Here is a 22,757-nt window from a genome sequence, read left to right as displayed (position 1 = left end):
GACTCCTAAGTTATGATTGGAAACACTGACGCTGGTAGGTTGTTTCACTCCTTAGATTTTAACCGTGTACGGATATCGTGAATCCATTCGTCTTGTTGTCCGAGTGAAGAAAGGAAACGAGGGAAGTATTTCGTATAATTCCGACGAAAACTTCAAAATTCAGTCTATGGTAACTATATACATATATAAATACATTTAAAAAACTTTTAAGTTAAACGGTCTTTTGTTACCCATATTGTGGTGGTCGTGGAAAAATATGTACCTAGTCCGCCATATTGGAACGGCGTCCATCTTGAATTTTAAATTTTGACATAATCATCGTGTTTTACTAGTGTAGCCCTTTCATTTGATACCCATATTGAGAGGGTTAAGGAAAAATATGTAATCCGCCATTTTGTATCGGCGGCCTTCTTAGATTTATAATGTTATTGATTTTATTATATTGTATTGTCATCTAAATTAAATGTGTGTACCAAAATTCAGATCAATCTGACAACGAGAAGGTGCTTAAATTTCAATTTCTAATTTTGATCCAAATAAATTCCGTACGGGTCGAACTAAATAAAACCGTTTAAAAACCGTATAAATTGTAACAAATAATGTCCAACGTATATGTAAACATGGACATACCTCTTTGATTTCAGAATTATAAAATACAATTCTGAATTCAAATTATCGAGTCGTCAAGCAACAGTTATTCTTATTCTTGCTTATCGATTTTCTTGCAAGTCGGCATGAAAAGTCCACCGAGAGACAGAATTTCATTGCCATTCCTTTCGGATTAAAAATTAAAACCACTGGACACAAGAATACCGAATAATTGATTTTGAAACCTAGAATCTAAAATGATTATTGACAAGTATTCTTATTCCGTTATTGCTTATATATCCATTAGATTGAATATTTGTATAAATCAGTTACGTAGGTCAAATAAATTCATAGTTTTATTTCCCCGTAAAACATACTATTCCGAACTCCCTGTTTAGCTATGGCAGAAATATAGTATATTTCTACCATTTCTCATTGGTACGCTGTACTGGTTTTGGCAGCTTATCAACACTCGCTGATCTTCTTAAAATATTACCTGCCAACATAGGTAAAGCCAAGCTAACATTTTAATTCTATGCTATAGAAAGAATAATCATTTTCGTAACTCCACGCTAAATGAAGCCGCGTTTTGTTACGTCTACGTGAGAAGTGTACTCGGGTCGCGGCACCTCCAAGGATCTACCTGTGATTAACACTTTGCCGTCCGCACGTTTCGTGAAAATTCATTCGCTTGGCGCCGGCAGCGCTAATTCGGATTACTTGGCTTGTCGCCGGCCTTTTTTGACATTATCGGGAAATTATGAATTGTAGTTCTAATCAACTCATCGCTAGTTCTCATGCGTTCTCAACCCTGTTCTCTTACTTTCATGAAATTTCGAAGATATACATACGTAAATAAATACAAAATTTGTTTGTTTTATATATTTGTTTATTTTCATTTTCTTTGGTATTCAGTATTTTTCTTTCCTATGAACGAATCGCAACGTCGAATTCGCCTTGTAAATATTTCACTATCTTCCGACGATTCTGCTCCACTTCCACTTTTTTCATCTCCAGTGTCTTCTTCCGAATCGGCCAAATCGTCCGGAACGTCAGACAAGACGTCCGCACAATTATCATAATCAATCATGTCGTCTATTTCGTCTGCCATGATGAAATGGCACAAGCACTTATAAAAACCAAAAACTTTTTGACGCGTGTAACTTATTGTTACCAAAACAAAACACCAACAGAACTCAGCAATACTATTTATACTATTTTACGCGCGACACTGCTGTGGTGTCGCCGGCCCTTGGCCACCTTTTGCGCACGACACCACTGTGGTGTCGCCGGATGGCACAGTGATAAGATCATATTCCGCAAAACTCAAGGGCTACTAAAGTAATTTTCGACTAATTTTTATTTTATCATTTTCGTTTAGACACATGAAACGATTCATAGCAGTATTTCCCAATGTAGGGCTCACGCCCCACACTGCCCCCAGTTTAATTGCTAAGGGGGCAATTCGAAAGTGGACTTCACACGAGTTTAACCCTTTCGGGTTAATTAAAAAATAATATATAAATAACATAGGAGTGCGTAAAGTTTTTAGGAAGGCTTAAGTGAGGCATGATACATTAAATGGTTGAAAAATACTTGTTTCATTAAAACGTAAAGTTTGGTATAAAAATAAAGAAAACTATTTCTTTTCACGCACAAATCATATAATAAATTATCCACCGTCGCATTCCAACATTTGACGTCAATCAAATGAAAGAAATATTAGGGTAATCAAATGAAAAATATCGTGTGCCTTAAAACATTATAATGAAAATACAATCAAATTATTATCGAATGTCGTTCTTTACGAAAAAGATTTTTTTTATAAGTGAGCAAAAGCAACAATAATTTATCTGTCTGAAATTGTTTATTTTGTATACAGCGGATCGCGTTACATCAATGAATTTTGACAGTAAATTCAAAATAAAATTCACATACTAATAATTAATTTCAATTCGTTCCAATCAAAATATAAAAATAATAAAATAATTTAAGGCTTATCCACATTATGACTTCATTGTGAAAATACTAAAAATTGCTTCGTCTATTTCTATCACTGATAATATATTACGGATCGATACCGTCGTTTCCCACGGTTACATCGCGTGCCTGTCATTGCGAGATATTCGTCGACTATTTATCTAACACGCAATGGACTTAAACCTAACCGAAAACTTCGAACTAAACGCCTTTACTTGTCTAGTTTTATATTATACAAATAAACTTAGTATGACTTGATAATATCAGCCATATTCCATGGCATGTGGGGCGTATATGACCCCCGTTGCACTTTCGGTTCAGGCCATTTGAAGTTCCCATTGAAAAACAAAGTATTGTAGGCTCGAATATAGATAACTTCACATCACGTGTGAGCTGAGAGAATTACGTACAATTCATATTAAAATTTATAACTTTTTATTGCTAATTATAGCTTTGCTTTGTATTGAAAAAGTGTAAAGCATGCGTCTTAAACGACTTTTAATTTTTAAAATGTGGGTCGAATACGCCCCACGCCGCCTGAATGGCAAATCTTCAAAAATTGCTGCGGCACTGAACGTGTTAAACAAATTCGATAATTACCCTATTTTGTTAAAAAATAAAATTCATTTATTCAACATTGGAACTTTTAACTTCCATTGATCGACAACTTTTTTTTTAATTTATTTTAATTTACCTCTGCTTCGCAAAGTGTTAAAATTATAGAAGAAGCAGGTATAAATTGGACTCTTCTAGTAATTTCTTCATTCAGTACCCAAGTGGTCAGTTTTGGATCATCCTATATAGATAATATAGTACAGTGAGGTACGATAAATAAATACAACTATATTCCCCCACATGCCATATCCACGGACGCCCTACGAAATGTAACGCCTTCGCTCGTCTGTTTGTTTTGACGGCGCTAAACATTTTTATCGCCATTCGAAGGTTAATTAGCGATACATAGACATGGAGTAATATTTCAGACGAAAATGAACTCTAACACGGAGGCGTAAGATTCAATCCGGCTCAAAGGTAACTTGGTGTTTTTCATTATACAGGTTTGGCGACCTACTGAGCGTCGCTTTTTGTTCGCTACTAAGCACCTGTTCCTTGATGACGTCATGGCTCGTTCGAAAATACACGCAATTTACGTAAACAGATACATTTTAACCCTTTGCACCTTCTCCCTACACTCCAACCTACCTCCAATGCAAAGGCTTCGAGTGCCGGTCTGGCGTTGAAATCAGGGAGGAGACAATACCCTCCCTGATAGGCGGAAAAGAAACCATGAAAGAATTCCTCAGTTATTGCAAAACAATTATACAATTTGCAATAGAAAAAAAATAAAAGTTAGGCATCAACAAACAAAAACAAAAAAGATATGTAAAAATAAATAATATTAAACTGTGATAAAGATAAAAATGTGATACAACAAAACTAGAAATTAAGAAAATGTAAAATGAAAATAGGATGAAAGAATGGTAAAACAGAGCAAAAGGGAAAGAAAACAGAATTGTGATATAAAAGAGTAAAAGAGAAGAGAATGAAAATAAAATAATTAATTGAATAAATTAAATGCTAATAAAGTCCCTATCCCACCATAAATAGGGGTACGAGAGGCCCTCAATAGCGGGGGTCATAAAAAAAAAACCTAGTAATGCATAGAGGCTACCAGCAACTAAACACTCGTACATAGTTCTTCTCTTTTTGTAAGCGATCAATTTATTTTCACAGAATTTGGATTTCTTTATTGGACCAGGTATTCCCATGCGATTGATTTTTATTGTACCTGTTAAATGGCGTTTCTTTGTAATAATTCTTCCGTCAGGACAGTGCTAGTGTAATTCCTATCTGTATACATATGGTAGCCTTGTGCATCTGGTACTTTCAACAATAAATTGTTATACAGGTGCAATGGATCTAAATGCTCTAAATGATCTTCTAATTCTATTTCACTTTAAATGCAAAATCGAGTTCATCTTCCACATCACTTATTTCATAACTATCTATTTTTAAGGACGCCAAGGCAGCGAAATTACGCCGCTACGGCGACAACGGAGTGCAAAGGGTTAAACTAGTGTCTATTGAAAGTTGCCCCTGGATATTTTAGTAAAGTGCTACCGAAACAGCTGTACCGCGCCTTAGGTTCAACGCGGCGTAGTGGGAAGGGTGGGTATCGGCCGCTCCGTATTGTCCACTATATGGGTAGATGTGCTCATATTTCCTGAAAATATGTAACAAATTTCTTCTTGACAGACAAGGATTGAAGAGAATCCTTCCTCAGATATTGCAGGAAGGTAATTAAAGACGTTATAAACAGAAACAAGTAAGCAAAACGGTCTAAGAATAAAATGTAAATCAGATTTAAAACATAGTAGAGAACAAACTATATGTAAATAATAATAATGTTGTAACTGTGGTAAACAAAGGAAACTTATATGTGTGTGTGTAAAAGGAAAATTAAGTAAAAAAATCTCAAATGATTGAGGGTGGATGAAAGGTAATTAGAGTGGAAAAGAAAAAGAGAACGAATTGTAGACTAAAAGAGAAGCAAGATAGACATTGTGAGAAATGGAAAAAGAGAAAGTAAAATAAAGTAATTGAAAAATTTTATAAAGGAAAATTATGTCCTTGTTCTCGACTAAATAGGGGTAGAACGAAAGGTCCCCAAAAACGGGAGTCGTAATTAATATAAAATTCTGCGAGTGTCATATTGTTTGTCGTTAATTCTGCCGACGGTTGCGCAAGGCACGACCCGGTTAGATACATACGGGCCCATATTTCACAATAAACCGTCGCGGTTTATTTGTACACGTGAAAGATAAGGTAGTTGAATAGGGTGGCCCAACGATGATCCAATATCAAATTTTAGGTGATTTAACAGCGCACTTAGCGAAATTAAATACCAAGGTGCTTAAAATATAGACTACAAGAGGCCGAAGTACCAAACGGTAATGCGACTACACATTGTTTCTAATATCTGTATTATATCTAGCAACGAAAAGCAGTTGACTAGTGATGACAGATCCTAATGACGGAAAACTTCTACTTTGAGGGACGAGAAAAACACTTCGAGATATTTAGATAATATATATATATATAAATAGTCCAGAAAGAGCGCTGAAAGTCAAGTTTAATATATATATATATATATATATATATATATATATATAGATAAATAAATAAATCAGTCATTTACCCTCCATTTACCATTTTACATTTACCATTCAGTCTACCCTCACTAGAGTACCAAAGTAGAGGCAACACAGTGCCGTTGTCATTGCATTAAAATAACCCGCGGATTATTAATCAATACGGATAGCCGGCGGCGCCCGCCCGTGGGGCTGGGGGTGGGACCGGAGCGGGTAGTGCAGGCTGCACTACGCGCTTATTAAAACTTACAGAACATGATTAAAACGAATGACGCGCGGATATTACATTTTTCCATTGACAACTTTCGTCTAATTATATAGTATGATTGGTAATAGATGTAAAAGCTTTAAAGCTACTATTTTTAACATATATATATATGTATATATATATATGTGAGTATATATATATGTGTATATATACGTATATATATATATATATATATATATATAGAGAGAGAGAGAGAGAGAGCATATAAATTGACTGAAATATATGATTTTTGTTTCAATTGTGTATGAGAGCCCATGAAGGTGTCTGAGTCGGTATGACCCAATTTTTAACAGATAGCGCGACTGTCATTTAAATAAATTTTATTTATAGCCGTGACAGTTGATTTCGGTTTAAATTGAAACGAAAACAGCGAACGAACGATGACGTTTCGAGTTATAGGCGACATGAGAATTTATATAGTTTAACTAAACTCAATTAAACGCAAAAAAAACTATTAAAAACGCTTTTAATTGTTGGGAACCGCAGGACACAGCTAGTGACTTATATTTAAAAAAAACCGACGTTATATCTTTATTATCATAAACGTTTGAAACTATGATATCCATAACCTTGAAGTATTAAATCGATTTTAATTAAAAAATCGTCAATGAGTAATGAAAGCAACATGCTCGGGATTTCTCTATGATTTCGAATCAGAAACGAACAGATCTGTTGACGAAAAAAATAACCGGCATATCGCATCGGATTGGCAAATTGAAGTAGGGGGCAGAAATCTGTTCTGCCATTAGGTCCACGAAATGGCAAGCGCAGCGTGGGGAGTCAAATCCCAAAGTTGGACAGATAACTTTAGTAATATATAACAGTCTTATTGTCAATCTTCGGTACGCATATGTCCAGTAGTGAACGACATTTGACTGAAAAGATAATACTCATTAAATCAATGTTTACCAACGTAAAAGTAAATACAAAGTCTCCATGGACAGATAATAAACAATATTTTTAATTAAAATTGTAGGAGTATTTCTTTTCTGTTTTATGCGAAGAGTACAGCTGGTATTTAGTTCAATAAAAATGTCCGCGAGAGATTTTACGTTGTGAAGATATTGTTGAAAAGTGTTTCCCAACGCTGGGCCCACGCCCGACAGAACAGGACTATATGAAACGAGTCTAACTCTTTCTCTTTAATATAGACGTTATATATGTTACATAGGTGTTTCGTAGGAATTTAGAAAAAAAAAGGTTGAAAATTACTGGATTAAAAAAACGCTACGTTTTGAAACACAATATACGCCCGTATGTTCTCTCATTACGTAACCGTCCGACTTATAAACAAGCCGGTCGGTAGTTCGGTGTAAACACGGGGCGGGCGGAGCAGACCGCACAGTGCGCGGTGATAACGCCGTCTGTTGCGGCTGGCCTATCTGACAATTGTTTACTAGGCATTACTAGGTCATCTGAATCTTATCTAATATAAAGCTAGACTATCGCGCCTCGGGGCTGAATACCATCAAATCTGTTTCGCAGGCGAATATTTAGGTCGATACAAATGTTGCATCTATCTCTTTCGATATTAGAGAACGGTAATTAGTATCTTTATATGTATATGTATATATAGCCTTAAGGTTCTAGCGCAGGATGTCCACCAACGAGATAGGCTGACGACCCTATTACATCCCATCTTCGGGTTAATAATGGAATGCCAGTCTCAGCTAGCAGAGAAAATAGAGGTGGACAACATCACCAGATCTTTCTGTATTTCTGTTAAAAGGGTAATAAATAAAAAATCACATAAATATTTACAATATGTGATAAAAATTTATAATCGTAAACTCAATCTGTAATATAACCAATAAAAAAGTAAAATAAAGGTAAAAAAAATAGTAATTAAATTAATAAATGTGAATGTAGAATTCAGAAGAGAAGACGATTAAAGTGAAACGATATATGTATGGAAAAGAATGAGAAGGAATGGTAGACGTTAAGAATGAAAATAGAAAATCACGTGAAAAATTTATCATTGTAAAAAAGATCTCTGCTCACTTATGGTTGTACATAGTATGAGAGGCTTTCAAAACGGGAACTTTATTACGGTTTTTGGAAGAACCTGGATGCGGGTCGCATTCAACCAGTCATATTGAGGATCTAAATCAGTGATTCCCAAAGTGGTCTATATCGATCCCTAGGGGTCTATGACAACCTGCAAGGGGTCTACGTCAGCGAAAAAAAATTTAGGGGTCCATGAAGTGAAAATGGCGGTCCACGATAGTTGATCTCAACACATACACTGATAGTACCTATTTGCTTACATCATATTATCTTATAATATCAAAACATTTACAATAATTATAAAAGTACCTATGGATTAAAAATTTTATTATATATGTTTATAAAACTGTGTAAGTTGTAGGATGTTGGTATTCGCTTTGTGGTCGCAATACATTTTGAACTTGTAAAAACCTGATAGTCGCAGTCTCAGAGCTTCGCTACCTTGCACTGAATTGTTCAATTCGTCACTCTATAAATACGAATCGAATGTGGGACAAATACGTTTATTAAAATTTATTTTGAGTAGTTAGTTTTAATTTAAATTCAATTAATAAATGTACAAATTAACATGTTTAAGTTTTTAACACTAAACTTCACTACAGTTAGAAATTTACAGGAAATCAATATCAGGTAAGTAGGGGTCTACCCAACACGGAAAAACATGGCAAGGGGTCTACGACACAAAAAAGTTTGGGGAACTCTGATCTAAATCATCTGTCCACCTTGTTGGAACGTCTTAGCTGGGTTAGCCGATGTGATGTCAATTTGTTCTGTACATTTGTTCTTTGAGTTTATGTGGCTTGTTCACTGGAAATTTAACCTACCAATCTGCTAGGCTATGTCATTTCTGATCCTCTACACTGGTCGTTGATTCAGTCAGTTTGAATAACGACGCTGCTTACCCCATTCGCATTACGAGGATGGTTTTTTTTAATGGCCCCCGCTATTGGAAGTCTCTCGTACCCCCAATCTAGTTTGGGACAGACACTTTACACATAATTTTTTCAGAGTTTTATCTTTATTCGACACTTTCTTTCATACTTCTCAATTTCTTTTATTCTTTCATTCCTTCTTGCTTTCATCGCCTTCCTTTCCTCATCTTTTTACTCTTAGGTGGCTAGGTAGATTTTTATTCTCTTGATATCACAGATTTGTTTGGATTTGAACTTTTTAATACATTGCTAGACTTGTCTTTACGAGGATGGTTTTTTTTTATATATATGTCCCTGGGGGCCTCTCGTACCCCTATCGTTGGTGGGACAGGGACTTTACGGGCAATTTATTTTTTCACATAGTTATTTATTATTTCCATTCTCTCCTTTCGTTCTTCACATATTCTTTCAATCCATTCTTTCATGCCACATTTCTGCTATCTTTCCCTTTTACTCTGTGACCTTTCATTCCTCCCTCATTACATGTTACATTTTATATTTATTTCTTTTCGTTTACATTTTTATCACATTTTAAGTTGCATTTTATCACATTTTTTCTTATTGTCTATTTAAAATTTTTCCTATTTTCTTTAATTTTTATTTTTTTTTGTATCACTTTTTTTACGAGGATGGTTATACGTGCCGGTGGCGTACGTCGATCGCCTTAAAACGTAATTGTCGGTCAATGTTTACGTTCTGCATCTGTTCGACGCAGTAAAAACAGTCGTATGACCCGCACCGTAATATGAACTCTACACGTACGTAATAAGAGTCACAAGAATAGTTATATTTACGAATTGGATGCGTTTGTTTAGGTTGCACCGGCGACGATGGATCGCTGTCGGTATGTTTTAGCGACATTTTATATTCTCTTTCTCGGAAGCTGGAACTTTTTTTAACCCTTAATAGCCTGATTTACGAAAGTGATTTTTTTTAATATTACTGTGTTTGCTCGAGGGTCTAGATGAAGGTAAAAATAGATTTTTTTTTTAATTTCGTTGGAAAGAATATTATACAACAGTAAAATTCTTACAGCCAACCTATAAAAAAAAACTAATAGTAATGTGAACATTCGGTTTAAAAGATTGGTATCAAAATTGAATCTCTAGGCTATTAAGGGTTAAATGCTTTCATTTGACTACGACTCTACAGACAAAAGTTAAAATAAACATTTAGAAGAAATTGTTCCACTGGTCAACATGGACATTGGTTTACCAAAAATCCGGTAGAGTTTCTCAGATCGAAATACCTTTGGAACCTTCGAATGGCGAGATGTTATCATAGGAGAACATCAGCGTTTGTCAAATCTAAGATCTAGGATACAAAGTGAAAATAGTTTGATCAAATTAATACTGTTTATGGATAGATTTTAACAGGCTCTCTTTGTCTCACAATTTACGTGGTAACCGTTCAAAAAGTAAAGATTACATTTTGTAAATAGAACCTTGTTTTCCAGGCTTTGTGCTATGTCCCACCTAAGCCTTTCTGAAATTCTTACGCCTCCCGATGTAACATACGTAATCTTTATATGTTTTTTATGACCTCTGTTATTAGTGACCTCTGTTTCAACTCTATCTTTATAGGGACAAGATCTTTTTATAGTTTAATATTTTTTTCACACTTCCACTCTTTTCGTCTATCTTCTACCACAGTTCTTCGTACTTATTACATGCTCGTATATATTATATCATACTTTTCTCCTTCCATACATCATCAATCTCTCTCTTTTCTCCACTATTTCTTCGTTATCACAGTTAAAGCTTACCCTTATTCTAATTTCTTTGATATTATCACATAAATATATATCAATTTATCTATCACATTTCTATCTCTTAATTCGTCAAGTCCACTTTCAAATTGTCACCCTTAAGAATCTAATTGCCCACATGGGGCGTAGACTTCAACATTGGGAAACACAATCAGACTATTTGATTATCAGAATTTTTTTTTTTTTAATAGCAATTCTATAATTTCTAGAAATTTCCTTCAGAGACATTAGGTGCCTCATGTACAAAATCCTGGGATATTAGTAAAAAGTCCATCGAAATTATTTCATTTTATGTTTAAAAGCAATTGAGTGTGATGAAAGATAAATATAAATGATAAAATTCGTTTATTCAACATTGGAACTTTTGACAGAACTTATTGATCATCAACTTATTTTTTTTTGTCATTTTTTTGACTCTACTTTGCTTCGCAAGGTGTTATATAGTTAAGGAGAAACAAGAAGAAACTCCACAACAAAACAATTTTTAATAAAGTCTAACACAAATTTATACACATACTCTTATATATAGCATAAACAAAATTAAAATAATCAAGCGCCTATTACCAAAGATTCTTGTTATTTAAATCAATTTTGTAAATGGTATACCTATGGTATAAGAAGCTTCCATTTAATATATATAGTCTGTAACCTTGACACTAGCTTATGGCAATACTAGTTTGCCTATCGGCACAAACAAACATTTCAATGTCGCGTATGGATGGAGAAAAACAAGTTTATTTTTCCTCCGCAACTAACATATTTAACATTCCCTGACTACGGCCTTGAGACGAAATGTATGACGCTTCGATTGACTTCCAGAATAACTAACTTATTTACGTATAAGTGATCTATTCGGCGGCAATTGCGAGTTTTCTTATTGAAATTCACGAACATAAACGACTTGGTTATACTAAAAGCCTACATTTAACTATTGTATCTGCAATATTCGACCTTAGGCCGTTAGTTTTAAAGTTGAAAATATGTTTGTAGAACTGGTATTTAAAGTACTTATATGGTTACACAAAGCTTGTGGTTCAGCACAATTATTTTTTCATATATTTATTCATCAGTAGATCCGTAGACAAACCAAGTTGAAGTAGCAGTGGGCAGCAATTAAAACATTTACAAAGAAACTTGACAAAATTTCACCAAAACATAATGATTAGTGAAACTGCGCCTTTGACAGTCCGCTATGAACTTCGCTCGTTTGACAGTCCGCTATGAACTTCGCTCGTTTGACAGTCCGCTATGAACTTCGCTCGTTTGACAGTTCACATTGAACTTCCTTCATTTGACAGTTCACATTGAACTTCGCTCATTTGACAGTTTACATTGAACTTCGCTCGTTTAATAGTTCGCTTCGAACTCAGTTTGACTTTATTAAAAAAATTGTTCATTAAAAAAATAAAGATTTTTTTTCACTTTCACTCTGATGTTACACTATGTTAAATTAATTAATACTGGTCAATAATTTCTAGCGGTAGTTTGTCAGGACGGCTAATAAAATATAATAGTCATAACGAAAGATATCCTGGTGTTATATTTAGGATCGCGTCTGTCGCGTTAGCTAGTTGGTTCGCTATAAAGAAGGATTATCCCGTGCGACCGTACCTAATCCCTCTTGCGAGGAGAGGGCCACTCGGGCGTCACTCGTCCGGTCCGCAGCGGATCTGTCCTACTTTAGCGGCGGAAAAGGAAGCGCTCGCTTTTATATATTAATACGTACACATCGTCGTATGACTTGTACAAGAAATTAAAGATTCAAACGAAATTCCTTCTAAATTAACTTATGGATTTCTTTGTGTTAGTAATCAGTAAAATTTAAGTTAAGCAAGGCTACACAGATACTGGCGCACAACGATATATATATATATATATATATATATATATATATATATGGCGATATGGAGTAGGGATGAAAAGTAATTTTAAAAACCGGGCATTGTAACATGCAAAATATAAAAACAAAGGCACGGACGCTAATGTCTATGAGATCTATATATCTTAAATAAAACGTATGCTCTTTGCAGAACATTCGGGATACGCAGTACAACTAACAGCCCCTCTCATAATCTCTAGCATCTGTTTCTCTCCAAGGCATTTCGCACGTAGACTTCTGTACAGATTTTACAATGGCTCTTTTTCACTTGATTCGTCCATCGAAAAACTGATTCATTTCTACATGTTTAACAAATCACTACCTAGTTCAGGTCCCCCATAGCGCCTTCTTCCTTTCGCAAATCACTGTGAAAGTTTATTAAAATAGATCACTGAAGTCATTTCTTTGACAACGTATTTTATGTTCACATATCTTGGATAAGGAGACGCGGTGCTTATTGCTCTTTCTTCATCGACATCACCTCGCCGGTACACAGACGTTTCCATCGGTCACGTGATTTTGAGTGGTAGTGGGGGAGCAGGTGGCATATAAATAACAAGCGACGACGTACTGAGCTCACTCTGTGTTTGGCACTAATCGGTGTAACATAACTCCTGATGATACCTCGTGGAGGGGCGAAGCACGTGTTAAGTGATTTGACGGTGGCGGTTGTGTAATTCGCATTATTCGCCGCATACGTGTTTGTCAGCGGGCTGGCGGGCGGTGCAATTTGTTGCACGACTAACACTGCATGTGCGGAAGTGGCTAAATATCGGTCCTTTTCTTAAAAAGAAACGATACAATCTTATATAATTCACAATTTGTGTATTTATTAAATAAGATCGCCACTGCTCACAAACAAGTTTACAGAGGAACTGGCAGCAGCGTCCTCAGTGTAATATACACACTGCGATCACCGACCCGTCTACCACGCGTGGCGATTATAGTATATACCGCCATAGATATTTTTGAAAGAGGCCTATACAGTGGAAGTGTATGCTCTGTATAACGGATGATATAATAATAGACTATCATAATTCCAGTGTTTAATCGACATGGATTGTAGTCCCTCGTGATCATCTCCCTGAAGACTTTTAAAAATTGTCCTTTTCTTACATAGACGTTTCGATAGCAACACTTACGTTTATACAGGTTGTTTCGTATCTATTTATTCATACTAAACCTGTCATTTATACGTATATTTGGTTATAAACTTCTTAAAGAGTTCGAAGAGAGATCAAAGAGCGCCGAAGCGGCATTTGAACACGTGCACAAAGAGAGAGTACAGGTGCGTCGGAGATTCAGTTCCGGGAGATGCAGCGACTCATGACTCGGTGACTCAGAGTGAAGCCACGACTTTCACTGTTCACTTCGGAATGCGACCAACGTGAACGGCCGTCGAGATATTTGCCAGGAGCTTTCGCAAAGTTCCAAAGCTCTTATTTAATAAAATTTGACCACTAAATATATACTTATATAAACATATAATTACTGATCATCAAATAGGTCCTCAACCGCTGGGCTACCAGTGCTTGTTTATATATTTTTTTCTATTTATCTGCGGAAGGACAAATCCTCGTAACACACAATTATATGGCCACAGTAGCATAGTTCCATGTTAAAGACACGTTTTAAATAGAAGCTGAATATCTCCCGTGTCCTGTTAGGAATACGTTGTGTAACAATTGACGATATGACGTCACACAACCACGCCTATAACACGCGAATATTAAAAAACAGGATGTCCACAGTATTTGCGCTAGTTTATCTGAAACTTAACCGGACCTAACCGGATTTGCGGTTAGACTATCGCCCGTGTGTACTCCGCGTTATCGCAGACCGTTCAACGTTTATTCTGGTAGCCAATTTTTTAAACGTGTGTTGCTAGCTTTATTATTTTTTTATTTACAAAATCAACAATAAATACTTTAACTGCCCTCTCTTTCATGTCTCTCATTTACATCCAAATGTCTGGTAGAGATCGCCTCTACCATATGAATTGTTACTTTCTTTTCTATTTATTGTCTATAGTGTACAAAAGAGTGTTAATAAACAATAATAATGATTATATAGCCTTATAAAACCGTCGCTGAAGAAATAAATAGAAAAATTATTATACCTGAAAATGTAATGTTTGCACAATATGATAGAACGAAAAAAAATACACCGACGCAAAGCGAGAGCAGTGCAGTGTTTGTGGAAACCAGCCCGCAAAGACCGGCGACCGGCGATAAATATTGCACATCGATCTTTGGTAAGAGACAATCATTTAATTTCGGCTTCGTAGAGCACTATCTCTGTCCCACACTACCTATGCGACGTTTTGTCAGTGGTTGTATTTCGTGCGACAGAGATAACACTCTACAAAGTCGGAATTAGCCGAATGTCTGTACACTATGTCTGTGGAACCTCGATCCTTACAATAAAAATAAGATCAACAGTTTGCGTAAAATGTACGAATACCCGCAGATATCTCGAGGGAGTCGGGGCGTAGCGCTAATGGCACTAATCGGCTATCAGATAGCGCGCAAGGCCGCCGCCGCACCCTACCCTATGTGACACGAATCCGTTGATCGGCAACTCAAGTATAGTATCTATAAATGCTGGTAACGTAAACGTAGATCCTTACGAACAAAAAATAGTAAAAAAATCTTATTTCGTTTATATCTTGAATTTTCTAACATACCAATATTCTATCATAAAAGCAGGAGTATATTCTTAAGTACTTTAATTGAACATGTATAAGAAACAATACAGAATGGCAGTTATATCTTCTAGACCGGAACATTGAAGAATGTAGTATTAATAGAAAGTACTCTTTTTTTATAAACAAATATATCCAAAAACCACACAACTTAGATGAACAATACGATCTAAACGAAATATCTGTAAATAAATTCATAGTGAATTTATATAGGAAAAAAAAGTAAATTAAAAAATTTAAGTGAAAATATTTTAATAAACCAAAGTAACTTAATAATTATAAAAATTTTAAAGTAGTACTCTGGAGGTGAAGGCGAATAAAGGAAGGTGAGGTAAAGAGATAAAATAAAGTATAGAAAGGAACGTAAAAGAATATGACGAATTAAAGAGAGAAGCACATAAGATAATAAAAGATGAGGATGAAAATAAAAAAGTCAATCAAAAATTTATTGTGAACATATTGTCCCTGCGTACCTAAGACAGAAGAATGTACGAGAGGTCTCCAATAACCTGTCAACTTCCTATGGACATGTCAAACCGTAACACCTGGGGCCAGCCTAGGGGTCTGTTGTACCCGAAACTAAGAAGGTTATATATCGAATTGACTTAAAAATGCAGTTTAAAATCGCGTGCTTTGGATATACTACAAACCACAGGACTATAAACAATAATATTTCATTCATCGTTTAAAAACATTCGTTCCCAATACTAACAGTCGCCATATTGCACCATGTTGTAATTGTCAACTATGAATTCGGATTTTTCCAAATTTCACACGCAAGGTGCGTTGACATGTTCATTTAGTTTGCCAATGGGGCCGGAGACAGGTAAGGTGTTTTATACATAGCGGTAAATACAGTAGATATTTCTTTTCATTGTATTCAAATTCGTTCATATTTTCTCTTCGTCATCATTTCAATCATTAATTACTGGCTTTTCACAATAGACCAGCATTCAAAGCCTGTGGTAGCTTACCTCTATAATGTTAAAATAATTGACGATTCATATATATATGTATATATATCCTACACAAAAGCGCCAAGCACAATGTTGCTACTTTGGAAAAACACCGCGACATATATATTTATATCCAATAGGAAACACCAGCTTACATAACGCGTGACCTTGTAAATAAATTATATAAACATTTATCAAGTATATGTAAATTAAATATTTATCATACAAGTCTGTTGTATGTGAGAAATTCTCATCATAACCGGAATTCCTTTGTCATAGAACTTTTTTTTAAAAAATTCCACTCAAAGAATAGCACAGACCTCCGCAAGCCGTTCTAGATCAATAGTTGAATGCCCTGACGAGATAAGGCGTCTCATACGTTATTGATTTTATTATCTATTTATTACTGTGCATGTAGATAACATCTAATTAGCTGCATTTACAAGCAAAACTAATATAGCTCTTTAGCTAAAATAGCTTCTATTTTCCTTTACATTCGCTATATAGCGTCTGTAGCATGTCACACTTTTCTCCTGAAACCGAGTTGACATCAGTCAATACAATACGTCAAGCGACGCATCTGACGTATTTTTTTTTTAATTTATTGGTTAGCGGATGTCGAAACATCGATCCTTGAGTCAGAAGTAGTAAAAACCAGAAAGTCTAATAGCTATCTGTAACATCGCAAGTCATTTGGATTCGACTTCAAATTATCATCAGTAAAATGTCCACTATTGGACATAGGGCTACCCTTTTAGATATACAATGTATTTAAAAGTAGTGGTCACCGCCGACATCGTAATTACAGGTTAATCAAATTTAACAGAGATATCATTATTAAAATACGCGACAAAATATAAATAATTGTTTAAATTTAAAACACTTTAATAAACCAACACTTGGAAGAAAAAAAATACTAACATATCAAATTAACAATTGAATAAATTATTGGATAATTTTTCATCATCATCTCAGCCAATAAACGCTCACAGGAAATCATACGCCTCCTCCAAAGATCATGATGATCAGTCTTCGGTCCACATATGGCAACATTTAAGGTAAACAAAATTAATTATTACTTAGATAATTATTAGCATATGTGAAGGTGTATAGAAAATAACATTCTAAACAGCAGTGTTTACTGCTTACCGGACATACCGCGATTCTAACATTTAGTGCCTAAAGTTACTAATAAACTTTTGTTCACACTGTATGTAAAGACTATTTAATTTAATAAAAAAAATACTTTTTAATATTTTAAAAGCTATATAGCAGTATAGCAACGAATTAAACATACTGCTGTCAGTCACAGGGTGATTAGACTTGAGTTTATAAAAAGAAGAGAAATATATAAAAGCAAGAATAAAATGAATTATATGACTTAAGATTGCCTTTGTTTTTAGTTTAATTCATAAAAAAGAAACGTAACTTAACACTATTTTTATAATTTTAAATAATATTTTTTTTTTAAAATTCGTTACTTGTTAAATAGCAGCAAAGCATCAAATTAAACATGTCATGTCAGTACGCACAAAATTAAAAAGTAAATATGACACTAGACTATATATACATTAAAAGTCAATAACCATAAAAAAATATATAAGGTATTGTGAAAAATTCATTCTTATTCGTTTAGTCATTTACTTAGTAGTAAATGCTAAATTATATTGACATTTCGCCATTATTGCATCACCCAACTGTCGAGGCGCCGGCGTCATGTGTTTTGGCGCGCATTATCGTTCACAGATTAAACAAATCAAACATACACTTTACCATTCGTTTTGCACTATCGCAGTTTTTATCTGTGGTTGTGTGCACGCAAAACAAATGGCGACTTTTAATGACCTCACAATTGTTTGTTTACTTCATGTACATTGATATGATTTCCTTTAAGAATGCAAACTAATTATGAGAATAATGAATGAAAAATATTAACGTTATCTCAAAACATAGTAGATATAATATATTGTTTATATTAATTCAGTTCTATACTAAAACTGGCAGCCAATGATGAACCTATATTAATATGCTTTAAGACATTTTGTTTCAGATCTTTTGAAACCAATACATAAGATAGTAGTCAGGCATACATCGGGTTATGTTCCATCTGAGGTTGCAAGTACAACATTAACAAATTAAAGCTACTTGATTTGGAACAAAATCTACTACAATCAGTAACTCTAAATTGGTATTGTTCCAAATGTAAGACATCTACGGCTGGATATAGGCCTCCTTTGTCGACTTCAAATATCAAAATTACATCACATATATTCCAAGGAACAAAATATTTTATAATTAAAATCATCATAATGTAAAATTCTAATAAGAAAATCTCATTTTATATACTCTGGTAGTTTATGATTAGAGCATAGTACAATCCATATATAAACATGAATGAATGATTAACAATTTGTAAAAGATATAAGATCACCACTACCTTCAGATGAAGTAAACAACATTGTTATTTTCTACAATGTGTTTACAGATATGATTATAAGAAAACTTTACACTAATAACATTATTCTACAACCAATAATTTACATTGGCAAGTCCAATACAGCTTGGTGCATTATGGTTTACATAACCTATGACATTTGTTCCTAAGCAAGAAAACCATTACAAAGCACAATACCATTTTTTTTTGTCATGATGAAAAGTAACATTTGATATGTATCCACATTTAATGCTTATCACAGTGACAGTGTCAAAAATAAAGTTTTTTTTTTAACAACATACTATTTCTAATGACTTAAAATGCTTAATTTTTCATAATAAAAGATAACGTATTACTTATAAATAGTATTTTTATATTAAAGAGTTTATTGTTGATTTGATGCAAAGGGTGATAGAATGACAATTATATACATAGATATTCCCAATGTAGAAACTAATTTACCTTTCAATATATACCTTGAAGATAAAATAATATTAGGGAAACCAGAAAGTAATGTCCCTTTCTTAAGTTAAATTTACACGACTGCGTTTTTAACAAGTTTTTATTTCTGATCAATAATATATTCACATTCATTATCAACAACCTTTTGCCATCTAATATTCAAGTTTTTAATGCTGGAGCAATAAAAATCATTTTTTTTTATTATAAAACATGTCACCAGAAATGTCATTATTTACCAGCCCCGCTAATATATGTGACAGACATTAAGCATAAATAATATATATGCCTAGTCTGTCAAATGATTGTATGATATTGAGGAAAACAGTCAAAGAGATTTCAGTTATTTTACAACCAGAGCTTAACTTTGCTTTAAAATAATATAGTAGATATTGTCAAATATTTTAAGATTTATCCTGAAAATCCTTCTACAATGTTTACAGGAAACTTTGTAGTGGTAATTAATTGGCATGGTGGCTTGTTTATTAGTACACTAAAGGAAAAAAAATAATATATATCATAAATGTAATCTATATTTATGTTTTTAAAAAAGATTGATGCATTTGTAATCATTGATTGAAAATAAGAGATATAAAAACAATATCTTTATATAATTAGGGCTAGCTAGCATGATTTTGGCCTATCTAAAGTGAAAGTCAAATAATTATAGAAAAAAAAAACTTAAAAAGCAGCACAAATAGGATTATAAAAATATTTTTTCTATATACAATGTAATTGATTATTAGTGTATAAGCTTATACACCTCTTTTTAATCACTCCCATATAAAGTAACAACTTAACATTAATCTATAATTTCTATTAAGATACAAGAGGCCAATAACCATATGATTACGTTACAACCATAGGGGGAATGTGAAAGGAGAAGGTGACCTTCAAGATATTACAAAAAGTTCTTCCTTAAACCTGCTATGTGAGGGTCTACGCAAAAACCATACCCAATGCCTTTCTACACAATGTGGTGGAAAAACCACATGGTTAATCCATAGAATGCTGAGGCGATACATCTCTAATATACAGTATACTATTTAATTAACATTTTAAAAAATATACTATATTTTTCACACAAAACAAGTTCCGAGAAATAATCGTCATCATTTGCAAATACAAAAAAACTCAACAAAAGTTTAACTTACCATTCATGCATAAGAGAAGAACAAAGAGAACTCTTTACCAATATTGTTAAAATCTAATTAGACAATAAAATATTTTATTTTTTCTCTAAAACTAATCCAGGTTTTTTGGACTTCATATATATTTTCACATTAGCAGTCTCTCTTGGATAAATGTAATTTTAAATATTCACTAAATTACAAATAGTTATATTCTAAAGAAAAGGTAATATTATTTATTATGAAATAATTCTAATAGGAAAAAAAATTGCTTAGTCGAGAGTAATTAAAATCGCAGGCAACTGCTATTGGTCAAAGTAATCTATTTGTCATCCACGGCAAAATATTAATTTTATTGAACAAAGTATAAACAAAATAGATAAAAACTTAAAAAAAAACATTTTCATTACCAGTAAATCTTTGCCTTTTTAAAAATAAGCACACTAATAATAAAACTCAAACTGATTTTTGTATGATTAATAATTAATTAGAATTGTTTTTTTAATTTATTTAGGTGGCTAAAAATGGTGAACCATGTGTCATCCCACCTGGCAAGGTATGTGGGCCATTAAGAACACACCAAACAGAATGAATATGTGAAGTACTTGATAGAATGATGCCATCAATAAACATGTGATGACTAACATGTGCTTGTGTGTAAGAGATAATTATACATGTAGCTACACCCCCACACAGTCTCAAATTAAATTTAGCCAGTACCTGACAAATGTAAACATAAAATTCATAAACAAAATTGTAGTTTATTACAGCAGTGGTTGAACTGTACAAAGTCCATGATGATAACATCTAGATAATTGTAATCAAAAATAGGTAATGCTTTTATATCTTTGCTATAATAACAAGCAAAAATACTTCCTCCCATTGTATTCAATAAATGCTGAGATTTCATAATTTTATAAATATTGACAAGTAAAATGTAAACAATGCACATAGATACGAAATGACATAAATTAGAACTAAATAAGAAAAAAAAATGTAGGTAGGCATAAACAAAAACAATGTTTACAAACAAAAAGCAACTTTAAATAAAAAAAAAGTCAGGGTCACTCACCTTTTTGGCAGCAACATTGCCGCGGAGCCCTTCCTCTGGAACACGCCGTCCACGAGGACGCCGTTTTTGCTATTACACGTGAGATAGAACTCGGGATGGTCGTAAAATAGTTCGAGATGTCGGCGAGAAATAAAACTGGAATGTCCCATGTTCACATCCACCTGGCCGCGGCTCGAGTTCCGGCCTATGATGACGCGTTTCTGCCGGATCAGGTACTCGAAGTCCCTGCCGTCGAGGCGGGCGATCGCGAGCGGTGCCGGCTCCTGCGCCCATTGCACCTTCGACGGCGATGCCGGTGCCGACTTAAGCGCGAGCAGCGCCCATGCGTCGCTCTCCGAGCTCCGCGTGAACTGAGCTTGAGCCATCTCCGGCGCGTGCTTCACCAACGCTGTCCCGCTGCCCGCACACCCTCACGATGGCACATCACAGCTCCGACCGACCACCCGGATGTCCGGAAACTGCCGAATCCGACCCCGTTCTACACTTTGAGGTTACTGACGGGACGCACATGCGCAAACTTTCGACTAGTGCGGTAAACAAGAATTATATAAATCACACCACCACGTGATAAAACTGTATACATATATCTAGTCCGGAAGCGCGGATCGATATTATTCAGTGTCAACGCACAGTCCCCAACCGAAATAATAACCTTTAGGGTGTTGCACAACAAAATTTTCGCAATAGAACCGAAATTAGACACTAAAGTAAACACGAGGCGAGAACAAAAATAACCAAAAACGTCAGATCGGCATACGCAGTTTACAAGTCCGTTGCGCCATCTGTAAGGAACAACAAAAAGCAACAAATTGAATATGTTCGGTTTAACGCATTGCACACGTGATTAACTTCCATGTCACAAGTTCTAATTTGAATTTTTTTTTGTAAACGACTTTCTTACTAAACAAACAATTAATTTAATAAAAGGTATTTTAACAATATAGACGGTACTTAAACATTTTTCATAACAAATAGTTCAAACAGTTAATAAAATTCAAGTCGCTTTAGTATAAATATAAGCGTAAAATGAATCAAGTTATGAAACAGTAAACAATTTTGTTATCATGGTATAACTTATTTATCAATGACATAGTATTTTTAAACATTTGAAAAATATCCGTCAATTTTTAAAACTCATATTAAATGAGATACATAAAAAATTGCGAAGTAATATGATTAAATGCTACCTATTTCAAGCTGTAATATCTTTGTAAGAAGATACAATAAAATGCTAACCAAAAAAAGATATTTGTTTAAAAATATTGTTGGTCATTAATAATATTCCACCATATAACAAATCGTTATTGATAAGACAATATTTGTAAAACAATATAAATATTTTAGCGCTATTTTTGCTCACAATAAACTATATTAAATAAGAAGAAAATCCCAAATTTCGAAGTTTATTAGAAGTATTTGGGAGAGTTT

General features: G+C 34.1%; 1 protein-coding gene across 2 annotated transcripts in view; it reads right to left on the bottom strand.

Moving 5' to 3' along the window:
- The window catches only part of FoxK (forkhead box K), an 89,614-nt gene extending 67,518 nt beyond the window's left edge, over nt 1-22,096 (bottom strand). For both annotated transcript variants that reach the window (XM_068775981.1, XM_068775982.1), the window contains exon 1: nt 21,330-22,096. In XM_068775981.1, coding sequence (XP_068632082.1) covers nt 21,330-21,694 — 365 coding nt within the window. In that variant the 5' untranslated portion in view covers nt 21,695-22,096. The remainder of the gene's footprint in view (nt 1-21,329) is intronic.
- Nucleotides 22,097-22,757: the final 661 nt, after the last annotated feature.

The sequence above is a fragment of the Battus philenor genome, unplaced genomic scaffold, assembly GCF_028537555.1.
Source record: "Battus philenor isolate CCGP_79_NKW_IND1 unplaced genomic scaffold, ilBatPhil1.0.hap1 SCAF_9, whole genome shotgun sequence".
NCBI classification, from domain to species: domain Eukaryota; kingdom Metazoa; phylum Arthropoda; class Insecta; order Lepidoptera; family Papilionidae; genus Battus; species Battus philenor.
The sequence above is the reverse complement of the archived record's forward strand: the minus strand, read 5'-3'. Positions and strand labels throughout refer to the sequence as shown.